At 45.1% G+C, this 14,819-nt stretch overlaps 1 protein-coding gene across 1 annotated transcript; it reads right to left on the reverse strand.

Moving 5' to 3' along the window:
- Window positions 1–3,692: 3,692 nt before the first annotated feature.
- On the reverse strand, window positions 3,693–7,457 carry LOC115113171 (cyclin-dependent kinase 1-like). The gene is made up of 8 exons (XM_029640480.2): window positions 7,349–7,457; window positions 6,831–6,873; window positions 5,827–5,983; window positions 5,500–5,623; window positions 5,147–5,317; window positions 4,854–5,017; window positions 4,270–4,411; window positions 3,693–4,026 (listed from the first exon to the last, which is right to left on the reverse strand). The coding sequence occupies exons 1-8, from the start codon at window positions 7,358–7,360 to the stop codon at window positions 3,913–3,915; spliced, it is 927 nt and encodes a 308-aa protein (XP_029496340.1). The 5' UTR covers window positions 7,361–7,457; the 3' UTR covers window positions 3,693–3,912.
- Between the last annotated feature and the right edge of the window lie 7,362 nt (window positions 7,458–14,819).

Raw genomic sequence — 14,819 nt, forward strand, 5'->3', positions numbered from 1 at the left:
GGCTAAGCCAAAGGGCATAACCAAATACTGGTAGTGACCAGACACCGTGCTGAATGCTGTCTTCCACTCATCCCCCTCCCGGATGCAGATCAGATTGTAGGCACTCCGCAGGTCCAGTTTGGTGAAGAACTGAGCCCTGCGGAGCTGCTCTATGGTTGACGGCACCAACGGGAGAGGGTACCATAATCCTCCCGCCTTTTTGGCCACGAAGAAGAAACCACCCGACGCAGGGGACGTGGAAGTCCGGGTGAAACCCTGTTTGAGCACCTCTTGAATGTAATCCTCCATGGCCTGGGTCTCAGTCACAGACAGAGTATAGATGCGCCTGTGCAGAGGTGTAGCACCGGAAAACAGGTTGTTGGCACAGTCCCAGGGGCGGTGAGGAGGGAAACAACTAGCGTGGGTCTTAGAGAATACCTCTAAGGTCCTGGTATTACTCGGATGTTGGGCGGAAGGGCAACCATAGGACTCCCAAACGACGTGGAACAGGGAAGCAGGTCTTCCGGCATTCAGGTGACCAGTCTGATTTTCATCCACAACCATGAGATGATAGGGTTATGGTGTTGGGCCAAGGGAGGCCGAGGATGATTGTGACCTGGTGCACTTGTGATGAAGATGCTCTACTGATGATTGGAATCCATGGTGAGGGTGAGTGGTTGAGTGATGCGTTTAATTATTCCAGATTCCAATGGCCGACAGAGGAGTCGCTGAACCCTAAAAGGAGAGGAGAGCGGCTAGATGGTAATGTTGAGGGAGGAGGCAAGGGTCTGAGCCATAAAGTTCCCTGCGGAGCCGGAATCCACTAAAGCTGTACAGTACATGAGGGACAGTCAGCCAGAGTGATAACACCGAAAAGTCTAGCAGGAAGAGCTGAATCTGGAATACTCACTCCTGGTCCAATGGATGGAACATCACGTGACCATCCCTCTGCTCTAGTGGATCCTGACGTACCGGACACTGCTGGAACTTGTGCCCTTCTTGCCCACAATACAGACAGAGCCCCAGCTGTATCCGTCTGCATCGTTCTACTGTGGAAAAGCATGTGACCCCTACCTCCATGGGTTCAGGATCTGATCCTGAGTACACGCCAAAGTAGGAAGAGAAGCGATGAGAATGCCGACGCTCCCAGAGAAGGTTATCCAGGCAGAAGGCTATCGCAAGGAGTGCGTCCAGGATGAGGTTGTCGTCCTGACAGGCCAGTTCCATCTGGACCTCCTCTCGCAGACCTCTTCTGAATAGCATGCAAAGCCTGCTCATTCCATCCACTGGGAGCTGCTACTGTCCGGAAGGTGAGTGCATACTCAGCAGCAGTCTGATTCCCCTGCTGTAGCAGATGCTCACCTCCCTCTCCGCGGAATGATCAAAATACATTTAAAAAACAGAGCCATGAACCTCTAATAAGACTCTAGCTCCTCCTGTCCTTTCTCCCAGATGGCCGTAGCCCATTCCAATGCCCGTCCTGATTAGAGCAATAACCGAGGCAATCTTAGACCTCTCGTGGTGGGGGCTCTTTTCCGGTGTGAAAAATAGAGGGTGCACTGAAGGAGGAAGCCACCGCATTTGGATGGTGTAATGTAGTATTTATCCGGGAGGGATGGGCATCGCTGAATCGGCCGTTGCGCTGGCTCGTTGGGTAGACTGGCTCTAGAGTATCCTCTGATACTGGGCTGCTTGACACTAGAAACTACAGAGAACCACTTCCATGGCCGTCCCCAGTTCAGCCAGCTGGTCATGGTGTTGACGTAGAAGGTACCCTTGTTCGTTGAACGTCTGAGAGAGTTACGACTTTTCTGCTGCTTCCATAGTTTGAGTTGGTATTCTGTAATAACGGAGCTGTGAGTCGGGAAGCAGGTGCAGCAGTTAATAAAACAACAACATCAGCAACAACAAGTCAATTCCATAAGGCTATACACACCAGTAAACAAAAACAATACCAACTGGTGAAAAAACATAGGGGAGTGACATTTAAAGGGGAGGAAATCATGAAAGTAATGGAGTCCAGGTGTGAATCATAATGATTAACAGGAGCGCGTAATATTGAATACCAGGTGTGCGTAATGATGAATCCCAGGACCGGTGGTTAGTATTCTGGCGACGTCGTATGCCGGAGGGGAGGAGCAGGAGAAGATGTGACAGAGGCCAACAATCTTTTCCAGTTGAAGCAGTCGGATGGTCGACCACTGAAAGCACTGATGCGAAGCCCAATAGACAAATTATGTTAAGCTTTGGTTGACATTTGAGAAAGCATGAAAATGTATCTCTTCAATTTACCTCTCCACATGACTTTAGGACCATTGACTGTCCAAGCCCCCCAGGAATAATCCCATCCACCAGAACCACTGAGTTCGGATCGGTCTGATTCTCTGTGCTCTGAGTCGGACCAGCTTGCGTTGGGCTATACCTTCCAAAAGTGTTGAAAAGTACATCTCCCATTTATAACTCTGCACTAATCCATCAAATTGTCTCACAGTAAAGTATAACCTGTGTGTTTGCTTGTTTACGTCACTTACCCTGTTCCATTTAACTCTGCTCCTGTTCTCCAGGGCCTAGGGGTTCTGCCCAACACCCAGACGTGGATCCACCTGATGTCCTCCATTACCAACACTCCAACTTTTCATTACATCACCTGCAGCTACTGTTATGTTGTCATTATCTGCTAAGAAAGCTTTCTTGCTCTATCATACTGGGCACATAATGTGAGATACACAGATTAACTAAAAACACTAGCATTGCAAACACTCAGATCAAAGAAAGCAGCAGTGCCTGGACTTTGCAGGATCCTACTTCAAGTTCCCCTTCCGAGACTGGGTGCCTGTTGAGAACAAGTGACAGGCAGAACCTCCCACCCACACAGCAAGCACCTCAATATTCCACACACCAGAATTCAGTATTTTAGTCCATTATTGCCATGTGAGTGTACAAAAAAAAAAATCTGAAAATGACACAACTGTACCAAAAAATATCAAGTTTGTGTTAAAATCTTAATTATTGCCAGGTTGGTTTTCACAGCTGTTTCACAAGGTGTTCATTATAAGTTATCCTTTGATGGTATTTATTTGTTCCACATTATTCATTGTATCCTAGAATTTACAATACCTATATTCAACCACAAGGTGTACTAATGAGCTAAAGAAATCATAGCAGACTACTAAAATATTATTTCAGTGTAGATAAGGTTCAAATAAAAACATGACAGGCAGACAAGCCAGTGTATGAATCAAACAGATTTGCCAAGGAATGGAGTGGAAATTAGCTTAACTTCGTGATCTGTAAGGTAAGTAACTTTAATGCATCAGGCAATTTACAGGTTCTTTGCCATTTCTGAAACCTGGCAACGTTTAAGACATGGATTTCATGTTGTAATGTTAACAAGGTACCAAAAAGTAGTTTGAAGTAATGTTTTAATTTTATTAGCTAAACAATACCTGTTTAAACAGCGAAATTGTCACTGAAATCAGCCTTACAGTCTACCAATTATTTGTAATTATGTTCCAGCTCCCCGCTATCCCCAACCAGAAAAAACCAGCCCCGCAGCTGAATATAGTTCATCCTTGTGTTAAACCCTGATAAGGTATGACTTGCTAAAAACTGAAATATACACTTGAAAGCATCAAACTGAAGGCAGGAATGCAGAAACAGTGACAGATGAACAGTTATTATTGCCTGATAAAAAAAAAAACAATTTAGAAGTATCAGTTCTGCAAAAGTGCAATTTATTGAAAATATACTGTCACTTTAGATTCAAACTTTGTTTTTTTACATAAAAGTTATTTACAGAATAGTTATTCATATTAGATAGAAAAAGGACAAACAAAGAAAGAACAAAGATACAAAAAAAATCAAATTAACAAATTCAATACACATCCATAATTGTACTCTTTTTCAGGTCCTTTGAGTAGAGCCATGTGACATTTACTGCGTGACCGTGCTGGCAGGTAGAGTGGTTTTGTCCAGGTCGTCAAAGTATGGATGGCTCATAGCCTGTCTAGCAGAGATCCTCTTGGGTGGGTCATAGATCAGCGTTTTCTACAAATGAGGACGATAGGAAATTATGAAGCGACACATTCTACAGGTGGGACATGGTCACTTTCATTTGTATCCTAAAAACTACTGCTGTGCTGACAGAACAATAAGTCACTTCAATATCACTAATACTATCCAAAACACAACCAGCCCCTTGAAAAAGACAGGTGTGCACCGGGCTTCTACAGTAACAATGTTTCATAATCAGTCTGAATAAATATTAGGAGAACAGGGAAATTGTCTTACAGCGAGCAGATCAATGCCATTCTTATCTAGGTTTTTCACCATGGAGGACAGATTCCCTGACTTCCACTTGGGGAACGTGTTCTTGTAGTCAGGCAGAGATTCTACCTCTGGCCAGATGTCATTGTTAGGAGTACCAAGGGCCCTGGAAAAGAAAGAAACCATGCTTGATAAATACTTAATTCAAGGAGATCATAAAATATCATAGTATGCCCAACATGGAGCAATTATCTCAGTGTTGACTGTTAATCACTCAATTTGTCTGCCTGTCAATTCTGGATGGCTCATTGCCCACCACAGCTCAATCAAATGTCCTAATCTAGCATCAAATAGCTACATTGTCTACAACAAAAACACTAACATTCAAATGTATTGATTAACCAACCTAGATGTTGGTAGCAGTAGGATTTGTTATATTACAGCGGTGTATATTCACATGCAAATATGCTGAGTGTACAGAACATTAGGAACACCTGCTCTTTCCATGACATACTGACCAGGTGAAAGCTATGATCCCTTAATGATGTCACCTGGTGTAACTCAACATTAGAAAGGTGTTCTAAATGTTTTGTACACTCAGTGTATACCTGAAGATCCTGAAGAGCTGGTCAATCTCTGAGTCTCCATGGAAAAGTGGTTTCTTTGTGGCCAATTCCGCAAAGATGGTCCCGATACTCCAGACATCCACAGGGGTGGAGTACCGTGCGGCACCCAGCAGAACCTCAGGAGCCCTGTACCACAGTGTCACAACCTGGACACAAAGATACAGTTAATGATGCCATTAAAATGTACGTGTACACACACACCTTATGATAGCATTACTTTACATGTGTGTCTGCTAATGCTCTTTGGAAATTAACTATGTGGTGTTCTGGCTTACCTCGTGGGTATATACCCGGACTGGCACTCCGAAGGCTCTGGCCAACCCAAAGTCTGCCAGCTTGATCACTCCCTTGTTGTCAATCAGCAGGTTCTGGGGCTTCAGGTCTCTGTGGAGGACCCTTCTACAGTGGCAGAACAGGATGCCCTCCAAGATCTGGTACAGATAGCTCTGGATGGGGGAGATAGTAGCAGAGGGTTAAAATTCACCTACTGGCAAGAAACACTGTTTACAGTCCAATACAACTTGGACTAAAAACACTAAGTTGGTATACTAAGAGCAGAAAGTGAAAACAATAAATACAAACAAAGCTATGTGCATCATGACTGCCCCGCCCTCAGTGGGGTCGATACCTTCACAAGCATGGGGTCCATGTACTGGCCCGAGGGGATAGAGTCTAGGTATTTCTTCAGGTCCATGGAAAGGAACTCAAAGATGAGGTACAGTCTGGACTCCTGCATCAGCACATCTAGAAGGCTGTTTGGAGACAAAATACATGTTATTTGTTTATGTAGACACTAGACAGCTAATATGATATGGCAATTGCAAGACTTGCTCAGAGCCTATTTAGAATGATGCTGTGTCTGAGCTTTGAACTGTTAAGACATCACATCAACTTTCTTGCTGCCTGGCTACTGTAAAATCTTTAGGAACCCCACAGACACAAACACACTACATACCGTACAACATTAGGGTGCGCTAGCTCTTTGAGCAGAGAGATCTCTCTGACAGCTGTGCTTGGCACTCCCTCCTCCTCACTCTCCAGTCGGATCTTCTTCATGGCCACTACCTGGCCTGTCGACTTGTGTCTGCCTTTGTACACAACCCCATAGGTACCTGGAAATCACAGCAACAATCATGCTATGTATTACTATGTTGTGTAGCCACCCTGATGAATAATGTATAGCGGCAAATGGTAACTCTTCACCAAGTCTGGAATCAACAGGACCCTGAAGTTTAACTTAAAAAAAAAAAACTTTATTTAACTCGGCAAGTCAGTTAAGAACAAATTCTTATTTACAATGACAGCCTACCCCGGACGATGCTGGGCCAATTGTGCGCCGCCCTATGGGACTCCCAATCACGGCTGGATGCGATACAGCCTGGATTCAAACCAGGGAGTGTAGTGACATCGCTTGCACTAAGATGCAGTGCCTTAGACCGCTGCACCACAAGTGTCTACCCCCAAGCAATAAGACTGCTAAATAGTGAACAGAAATATCTAGACTATCTGCATTGACGACCCCCCCCCCCCCCCCCTTTATACTGACTCTTGACTCATCACATATGCTGCTGTTAGATATCCTGTTGCCTAATCACTAACCCCTACCTATGTGTACATATCTACCTCAATGACCTTGTATCCCTGCACATCGAATTGGTATTGGTACCCCGTGTATATAGCCAAGTTATCGTTACCCGTTATTATCGTTCTATTATTTTTGTTATCTCTGCATTGTTGGGAGGGGCCAATAGATAAGCATTTCACTGTTAGTTTACGAAGTATGTGACAAGTTAAATTAGATTTGATTAACAGGTTGGAAGAAAATACAAAGAAGAAAATCTAATGACATGCACACAAATCTAGCAAGCTAGATATAGCAGGTTCAAAATTATATACATATTAGTCAAGATAGATAGCAAGTTTGGGGGGGAACAAATCAAAGTTGAGGAAATAACATACCTTCTCCGATTTTCTCTATTTTCACGTAATCATCCATTGTTCCCTGAAAAAAAAACAGTCTAGGTTACGAAAGCCATTCATGCAACTTAAAATGAACGATACGTCAAAATAGCCAACTTAGTTTGTGTTTGTTGGAGGTAACTACAGCAGCTAGAGTTAGTTAAGAAACCTCCCGCAATCTAACAAGTGCTAGAGAAAAAAAAGCATGACATCCGCGTTCAGAAAATAGAGTCAACTAACGTTACCTACCGAACTTCGGTAGCCAGCCAACAATGAACATTATATTAGTATCATTACTCGATAACAAAACAGTATAACATTACTTTGTGATATTTAATGTGACGCCTTGTTAGTAATAATTTCCAATATCCTCGTTTTCAAAAGCTGTGCATGTGATAGCTAGCTAGCGAATGTTTCCCTCAATGCTAGCTAGTTACATTTTCAATTTCATGACAACTGCTACAATACAATCGATCAAACAAAGAATACATGTTGCTAAAAATGTAAAACTTTTATACCGGTTGTGCCATGTCGTGTAACGCGACTGTTGAATGGAAAATGAGTGTGGCTCTATTACAGTCAGCTAGCTAGAGTACTACTGCTGGGTACACTCTTTTCGAATTGGCCGCGGGCATGCTAGCTTTCAAAACCAAGCAATCACGTCGCTGGGTGTCTTTCAAAAGCGCCAATCGGGAGGAGGCCAATTCGAAGCAGGATATGATGGTTTTAAAGTTTAAACAGAGAGGAAGGGGCGAAGCGGGATGGAAACTTAAATATGTCTCCTGCAGCAAGGTGGCTTTTTTTTTCCCACCAAGCAGATATGGAGGTCAATTAGAAGATCGAATTTGGTCAACAAAAAATGAAATGTCTTATGTGCTAAGTGAGTCTTATTTGATCGAATATAAGTTCCGTAATGGTTAAGTTGTTACGATTTTACTGACATCGCAGCAACTTTGAGAAAAAACACTTTATATTCGAGTTGTGCCTGGGTTATTGCTATACGGCATCATTGGGGCGTCCCTACCCTAAACACGAACCTTAATACCTACCGTTACTTTAACAATAAACCCCTGGCCCCTTGATAACGCCAGAGTTGGGACGTCCCAAGGATTCCATATAGCAAGAACCGGTGTGTCTGTTTTTCAATCAAATCAAACTTTATTTGCCACATGCACTGAATACAACAAGTGTAGACTTTACCGTGAAATGTTTACTTATACAAGCCCTTAACCAACAGTGCAGTTCAAGAAGAAGAAAATATTTACCAAGTAGGCTAAAATAAAAAGTAATAATAAAAAGTAACAATGAGAATAACTAGGCTATATACAGGGGCACAGGCTAGTTGACGTAATCTGTACATGTAGTGGCTATGCATAGGTAACAAACAAACAGCGAGTAGCAGCAGTGTACAAAAATAGTCTCTGACAATTTTATGAGTATTCCTCTGACACTGCCTATTATATAGGTCCTGGATGGAAAGAAGCTTGACCCCAGTCATGTACTGGGCCGTTCATACTACCCTCTGTAGCACCTTACGGTCAGATGCCGAGCAGTTGCCATACCAGGCGGTGATGCAACCGGTCAGGATGCTCTCTATGGTGCAGCTGTAGAACCTTTTGAGGATCTGGGGACCCATGTCAAATCTTTTCAGTCTCCTGAGGGGGAAAAGGTTTTGTCGTGCCCTCTTCACGACTGTCTTGGTATGTTTGGACCATGATAGTTCGTTGGTGATGTGGACACCAAGGAACTTGAAACTCTCGACCCGCTCCAGTACAACTCCGTCAATGTTAATGGGGGCCTGTTCGGTCCTTATTTTCATGTAGTCCACGATTAGCTCCTTTGTCTTGATCATAATGAGGGAGCGGTTGTTGTACTGGCACCACATTGCCAGTTCTCTGACCTCCTCCCTATAGGCCGTCTCATCGTTGTCGGTGATCAGGCCTACCACTGTTCTGTCGTCTGCAAAATTAATGATGGTGTTGGAGTCATGTTTGACCACGCAGTCATGGGTGAACAGGGAATACAGGAGGGGACAAAGTACACACCCCTGAGGGGCCCCAGTGTTAAGGATCAGCATGGCAGATGTGTTGTTGCCTACTCTTACCACCTGGGGGGCGGCCCGTCAGGAAGTCCGGGATCCAGTTGCAGAGGGAGGTGTCTAGTCCTAGAGTCCTTAGCTTAGTGATGAGCTTTGTGGGCACTATGGTGTTGAACGCTGAGCTGTAGTCAATGAATAGCATTCTCACATAGGTGTTCCTTTTGTCCAGGTGAGAAAGGCCAGTGTGGATTGCGATTGAGATTACATCATCTGTGGATCTGTTGGGGCGGTATGCGAATTGGAGTAGGTCGAGGGTATCCGGGAGGATGCTGTTGATGTGAGCCATGACCAGCCATTCAAAGCACTTCATGTTTACATTTACATTTAACATTTACATTTAAGTCATTTAGCAGACGCTCTTATCCAGAGCGACTTACAAATTGGTGCATTCACCTTATGACATCCAGTGGAACAGTAGTGCATCTAAATCTTTTAAGGGGGGTGAGAGGGATTACTTCATCCTATCCTAGGTATTCCTTAAAGAGGTGGGGTTTCAGGTGTCTCCGGAAGGTGGTGATTGACTCCGCTGTCCTGGCGTCGTGAGGGAGTTTGTTCCACCATTGGGGGCCAGAGCAGCGAACAGTTTTGACTGGGCTGAGCGGGAACTGTACTTCCTCAGTGGTAGGGAGGCGAGCAGGCCAGAGTTGGATGAACGCAGTGCCCTTGTTTGGGTGTAGGGCCTGATCAGAGCCTGGAGGTACTGAGGTGCCGTTCCCCTCACAGCTCCGTAGGCAAGCACCATGGTCTTGTAGCGGATGCGAGCTTCAACTGGAAGCCAGTGGAGAGAGCGGAGGAGCGGGGTGACGTGAGAGAACTTGGGAAGGTTGAACACCAGACGGGCTGCGGCGTTCTGGATGAGTTGTAGGGGTTTAATGGCACAGGCAGGGAGCCCAGCCAACAGCGAGTTGCAGTAATCCAGACGGGAGATGACAAGTGCCTGGATTAGGACCTGTGCCGCTTCCTGTGTGAGGCAGGGTCGTACTCTGCGGATGTTGTAGAGCATGAACCTACAGGAACGGGCCACCGCCTTGATGTTAGTTGAGAACGACAGGGTGTTGTCCAGGATCACGCCAAGGTTCTTAGCGCTCTGGGAGGAGGACACGATGGAGTTGTCAACCGTGATGGCGAGATCATGGAACGGGCAGTCCTTCCCCGGGAGGAAGAGCAGCTCCGTCTTGCCGAGGTTCAGCTTGAGGTGGTGATCCGTCATCCACACTGATATGTCTGCCAGACATGCAGAGATGCGATTCGCCACCTGGTCATCAGAGGGGGGAAAGGAGAAATTGTGTGTCGTCTGCATAGCAATGATAGGAGAGACCATGTGAGGTTATGACCGAGCCAAGTGACTTGGTGTATAGCGAGAATAGGAGAGGGCCTAGAACAGAGCCCTGGGGGACACCAGTGGTGAGGAGACAGATTCTCGCCACGCCACCTGGTAGGAGCGACCTGTCAGGTAGGACGCAATCCAAGCATGGGCCGCGCCGGAGATGCCCAGCTCGGAGAGGGTGGAGAGGAGGATCTGATGGTTCACAGTATCGAAGGCAGCCGATAGGTCTAGAAGGATGAGAGCAGAGGAGAGAGAGTTAGCTTTAGCAGTGCGGAGTGCCTCCGTGATACAGAGAAGAGCAGTCTCAGTTGAATGACTAGTCTTGAAACCTGACTGATTTGGATCAAGAAGGTCATTCTGAGAGAGATAGCGGGAGAGCTGGCCAAGGACGGCACGTTCAAGAGTTTTGGAGAGAAAAGAAAGAAGGGATACTGGTCTGTAGTTGTTGACATCGGAGGGATCGAGTGTAGGTTTTTTCAGAAGGGGTGCAACTCTCGCTCTCTTGAAGACGGGAGGGACGTAGCCAGCGGTCAGGGATGAGTTGATGAGCGAGGTGAGGTAAGGGAGAAGGTCACCGGAAATGGTCTGGAGAAGAGAGGAGGGGATAGGGTCAAGCGGGCAGGTTGTTGGGCGGCCGGCCGTCACAAGACGCGAGATGTCATCTGGAGAGAGAGGGGAGAAAGAGGTCAGAGCACAGGGTAGGGCAGTGTGAGCAGAACCAGCGGTGTCGTTTGACTTAGCAAACGAGGATCGGATGCTCGTTCATGTCTACCGGACGGAGTGCCACAGGGCGGTAATCATTTAGGCAGGTTACCTTTGCTTCCTTGGGCACAGGGACTATGGTGGTCTGCTTGAAACATGTAGGTATTACAGACTCAGTCAGGGATTGAAATTGTCAGTGAAGACGCTTGACAGTTGGTCCGCGCATGCTTTGAGTACACGTCCTGGTAATCCGCCTGGCCCAGCGGTTTTGTGAATGTTGACCTGTTTAAAGGTTTTGTTCACATCGGCTACTGAGAGCGTTATCACACAGTCATCCAGAACCGCTGGTGCTCTCGTGCATGCTTCAGTGTTGTTTGCCTCGAAGCGAGCATAAAAGGCATTTAGCTCATCTGGTAGGCTCGCGTCACTGGGCAGCTCGCATCTAAGCTTCCCTTTGTAGTCCGTAATAGTTTTCAAACCCTGCCACATCTGACGAGCATCAGAGCCGGTGTAGTAGGATTCAATCGTAATTGTATTGACGCCTTGCTTGTTTGATTGTTCGTCTGAGGGCATAGGGGCATTTCTTATAAGTGTCCGGGTTAGTCTCCCGCTCCTTGAAAGTGGCAGCTCTAGCATCCACATCATCTGACCACTTCCGTATTGAGCGAGTCACTGGTACTTCCTGCTTTAGTTTTTATTTGTAAGCAGGAATCAGGAGGATAGAATTATGGTTAGATTTGCCAAATGGAGGGCGGGGGAGAGCTTTGTATGCGTCTCTGTGTGTGGAGTAAAGGTTCAAACGCGTATCTGGCCTCTCATTTGCTAGAACGGTCCCAACTAATCTTGCCTCCTCCGTACTGCCTTCCATTGTTGAGGACATGTATTTAGTTCGGTTTCAGTTTCAGCATATTGATTAATTATAGCATTTTTTTTTTAAATCATAATTTCTAAATTATAATAATCATCCCTGGCCTTACAAATACAATATCCCTGTAATATCAATTTTTGCCAACTTGTTATATATGGTTGTTTTGTTATGTTTTCTATATAGTTTGTCTGCCTTGGTATATTTCATGTAATTTTTTCAGTGGAGGGCATTTTGGGTCATGGGTCACTGGTCATGTGTATAGGGCACACAGGTTACCCAAAAGTAGGCCTACTAGGGATGCACAGACAGAGATCACGGTAAGGACTTTATGCTCTAGTCCAGTGTTTCCCAACTCCAGTAATTGAGTACCCCAAACAACAACAACAACAAAATACGTAGCCCCTGACAAGCACAGCAGATTCAGCTTGACAACTAATAATCAAGCCCTCAATGAGTTGAATGAGGTGTGTTTGTCTGGGGCTTTTGGGGGTACTCGAGGAGTTGGAAAAATAAATTCCATACAAAAAGATTATATATATTTTTTTAATCTTTGCTGCTAATAAATGAGCAAAAGACCCAACCAAAGAGCCACGTTTATTTTGCATGTGTTTTTTAACATTTGCAAATTTCAATCCCTGGCTGAGTTGGCTATAATAACTTTTGACTAGGTAGCCACTGCAATCTGAATTCAATTCCCCTTGAGTTATGTGGGTTTGAGAAAGCCTTTTTAGACGATGCACCCTTTTTGAGACGTCAAACCTGTATGTGTCGAACACCATGCATGGTCAAGATTAATTTAATCAGAAAAGGAAATTTAGTAGTCAACAAATGGAGAGAGAAAATGTGGCCTGCATGGTTATTATAGTTTTGTGATTTAATATTAGTTAAAATTTCTATTTGACATTCAGTTTAGTATTAGTTATTTTTCAGACTTGATTTACTAGTTTTCATTTAGTTTCAGTTTGAAAAAACATTTGTTTTAATATTATTTAGTTTCGGTTTTAGTGTTAGGGACGGAAAGCAGCCTAGGTTGGGAGGCTAGGAGCCATTTATGTGTTGTTGGCCTATAGTTTTTTGGGGGGATGACACTTCTTGCCACTGAGGGGTGAGAGGGGGGAGGGGGCAGTAAAATATAAGATGATGGGCCAGGACCATAGACTTGGATATACATAACATTTATGCATCATGATGGCGTCTGTGAGAGCATGGGAAGCACCATTGAGGTCATCTCCATCTTGAAATAGTTCATTTTCTTCTTCACAAGTAAAATTCATTGGCTGATTCCCCCCCCCAGATGACCCGGCTTGTCACGACTCCAACCGGGTCATCAGGTCATGCCAACCAGGTAATCAGGAAGGATTAGCCAATGAAGTTGGAAGTCCCGCCCAGTTGCCGAAGTCAAAATGGTGAAAGTCCTTAAAAAGTGCTGCACATACTAACACAGGCTTTTGGCCACTAGAGGAGTCCTTACAACTCCATGGCCAGGACATAGGTTTGGTTAGGTAAATAAATTCTAATGTGACTTGGATTTAAAGGATAAGTGCCTAAACTGGTGCAATAAATATGGTGGAAGAAACATCTTCACCATGTTTAAACCAATCCAATGCTTTTTAAAAACTTTAGTAGAAGTTGTAAGAAGAATCAAGTACCTTTACCTTCATCTGACAGAAAGAGGAAAAAACAATAAAAGAAGTTATGGCACAATTGACATGCAATGTTTTTGTAATATTAAACCTGTATCACTGACTAACCCCTTCAAATAGGGTTAATAAAAACAGCTGCAACAACAGCAAAAACATAAGCAATACAATACTTTTTCACAAATCCAGCCAGCCAGCTTGTGCGTGCGTATGCGAGTGTGTGTGTTTCCGTTCAACCAAACAAGGTTTTCTGGTGACTGCCTTCTGGAGAGATAGTCATTTGGTTTCTCAAGCCTGATGAGAGTTGGCCATAGACAGAGAATATTCTCTCCACAAACGCTTGGGATGCAGGGGTAGAAACGAGAGTCAGTGACACAGGGCACAGCTTTAAGTAAACAGCTATCCTTGCCTGTCAGGACTGGAGAGGTGACTCTGTAAACATACCCCCCTCTTTACCTTTCCTAGGTATTTCCGCAGCTCACACAGGGCACTTAATGCCCTGCTAGGTTTACCCTCCAGCTGGACAATGACCTCTGACACAATCTTCAATCTGAGGAAACTACATTTCTGAAGCACTGTGGTCGACATGCTTGCTGAATTTTTTATTTTTTTTTACCTTTATTTAACCAGGCAAGTCAGTTAAGAACAAATTCTTATTTTCAATGACGGCCTAGGAACAGTGGGTTAACTGCCTGTTCAGGGGCAGAACGACAGATTTGTACCTTGTCAGCTCGGGGGTTTTGAACTTGCAACCTTCCGGTTACTAATCCAACGCTGGCATCTTACTGGTGTCCTGCTGCTCCACCGCTGTCTCTGCTTTGCTGAAGTACAAAATACTCTGCTTCCCTTATCAGTGGAGCCCATCTCTGTTGATTAAAGTTCCAGAGACACACTTGGGTCCATTATGCAAGCTGCTGCAGGGGTTTGAACGAAGTTGACTGCCAGAGGATTCAGTATGCATTCAAAGAGCTTGCGCAGTGACTTCAGGAGAATCTGGGCCACCTGGTGTTGGAATTGTGCCTGTCCGTGCAGTCATGCGTGAACAGGGTGTACAGGAGGGGGCTGAGCCCGCACCCCTGAGAGACCCCTGTGTTGAGGATCAGCGTGGCGGAAGTGTTGTTACCTACCCTTACCACCTGGTTGCGTCCAGTCAGGAGGTCCAGGATCCAGTTGCAGTGGGAGGTGTTTAGTCCCAGGGTCCTTAGCTTATTGATGAGCTTTGAGGGCCCTATGGAGTTGAATGCTCAGCTGTAGTCAATGAATAGCATTCTCAAAAAAGGTGTTCCTTTGGTCCAGGTGGGAAAGGGTAGCGTGGAGTGCAATAGAGATTGCATCATCTGTGGATCTGTTGGGG

This window comes from Oncorhynchus nerka, linkage group LG28, assembly GCF_034236695.1.
Source record: "Oncorhynchus nerka isolate Pitt River linkage group LG28, Oner_Uvic_2.0, whole genome shotgun sequence".
In the NCBI taxonomy this organism is placed as follows: Eukaryota; Metazoa; Chordata; class Actinopteri; order Salmoniformes; family Salmonidae; genus Oncorhynchus; species Oncorhynchus nerka.

Coding starts and splice junctions, on each gene's coding strand:
- LOC115113171 (XM_029640480.2), bottom strand. Junction 5,624..5,826: donor GCGCACCCTAATGTTGTACG/GTATGTAGTGTG, acceptor GTCTCCAAACAG/CCTTCTAGATGTGCTGATGC. Junction 5,318..5,499: donor TGGACCCCATGCTTGTGAAG/GTATCGACCCCA, acceptor TCCCCCATCCAG/AGCTATCTGTACCAGATCTT.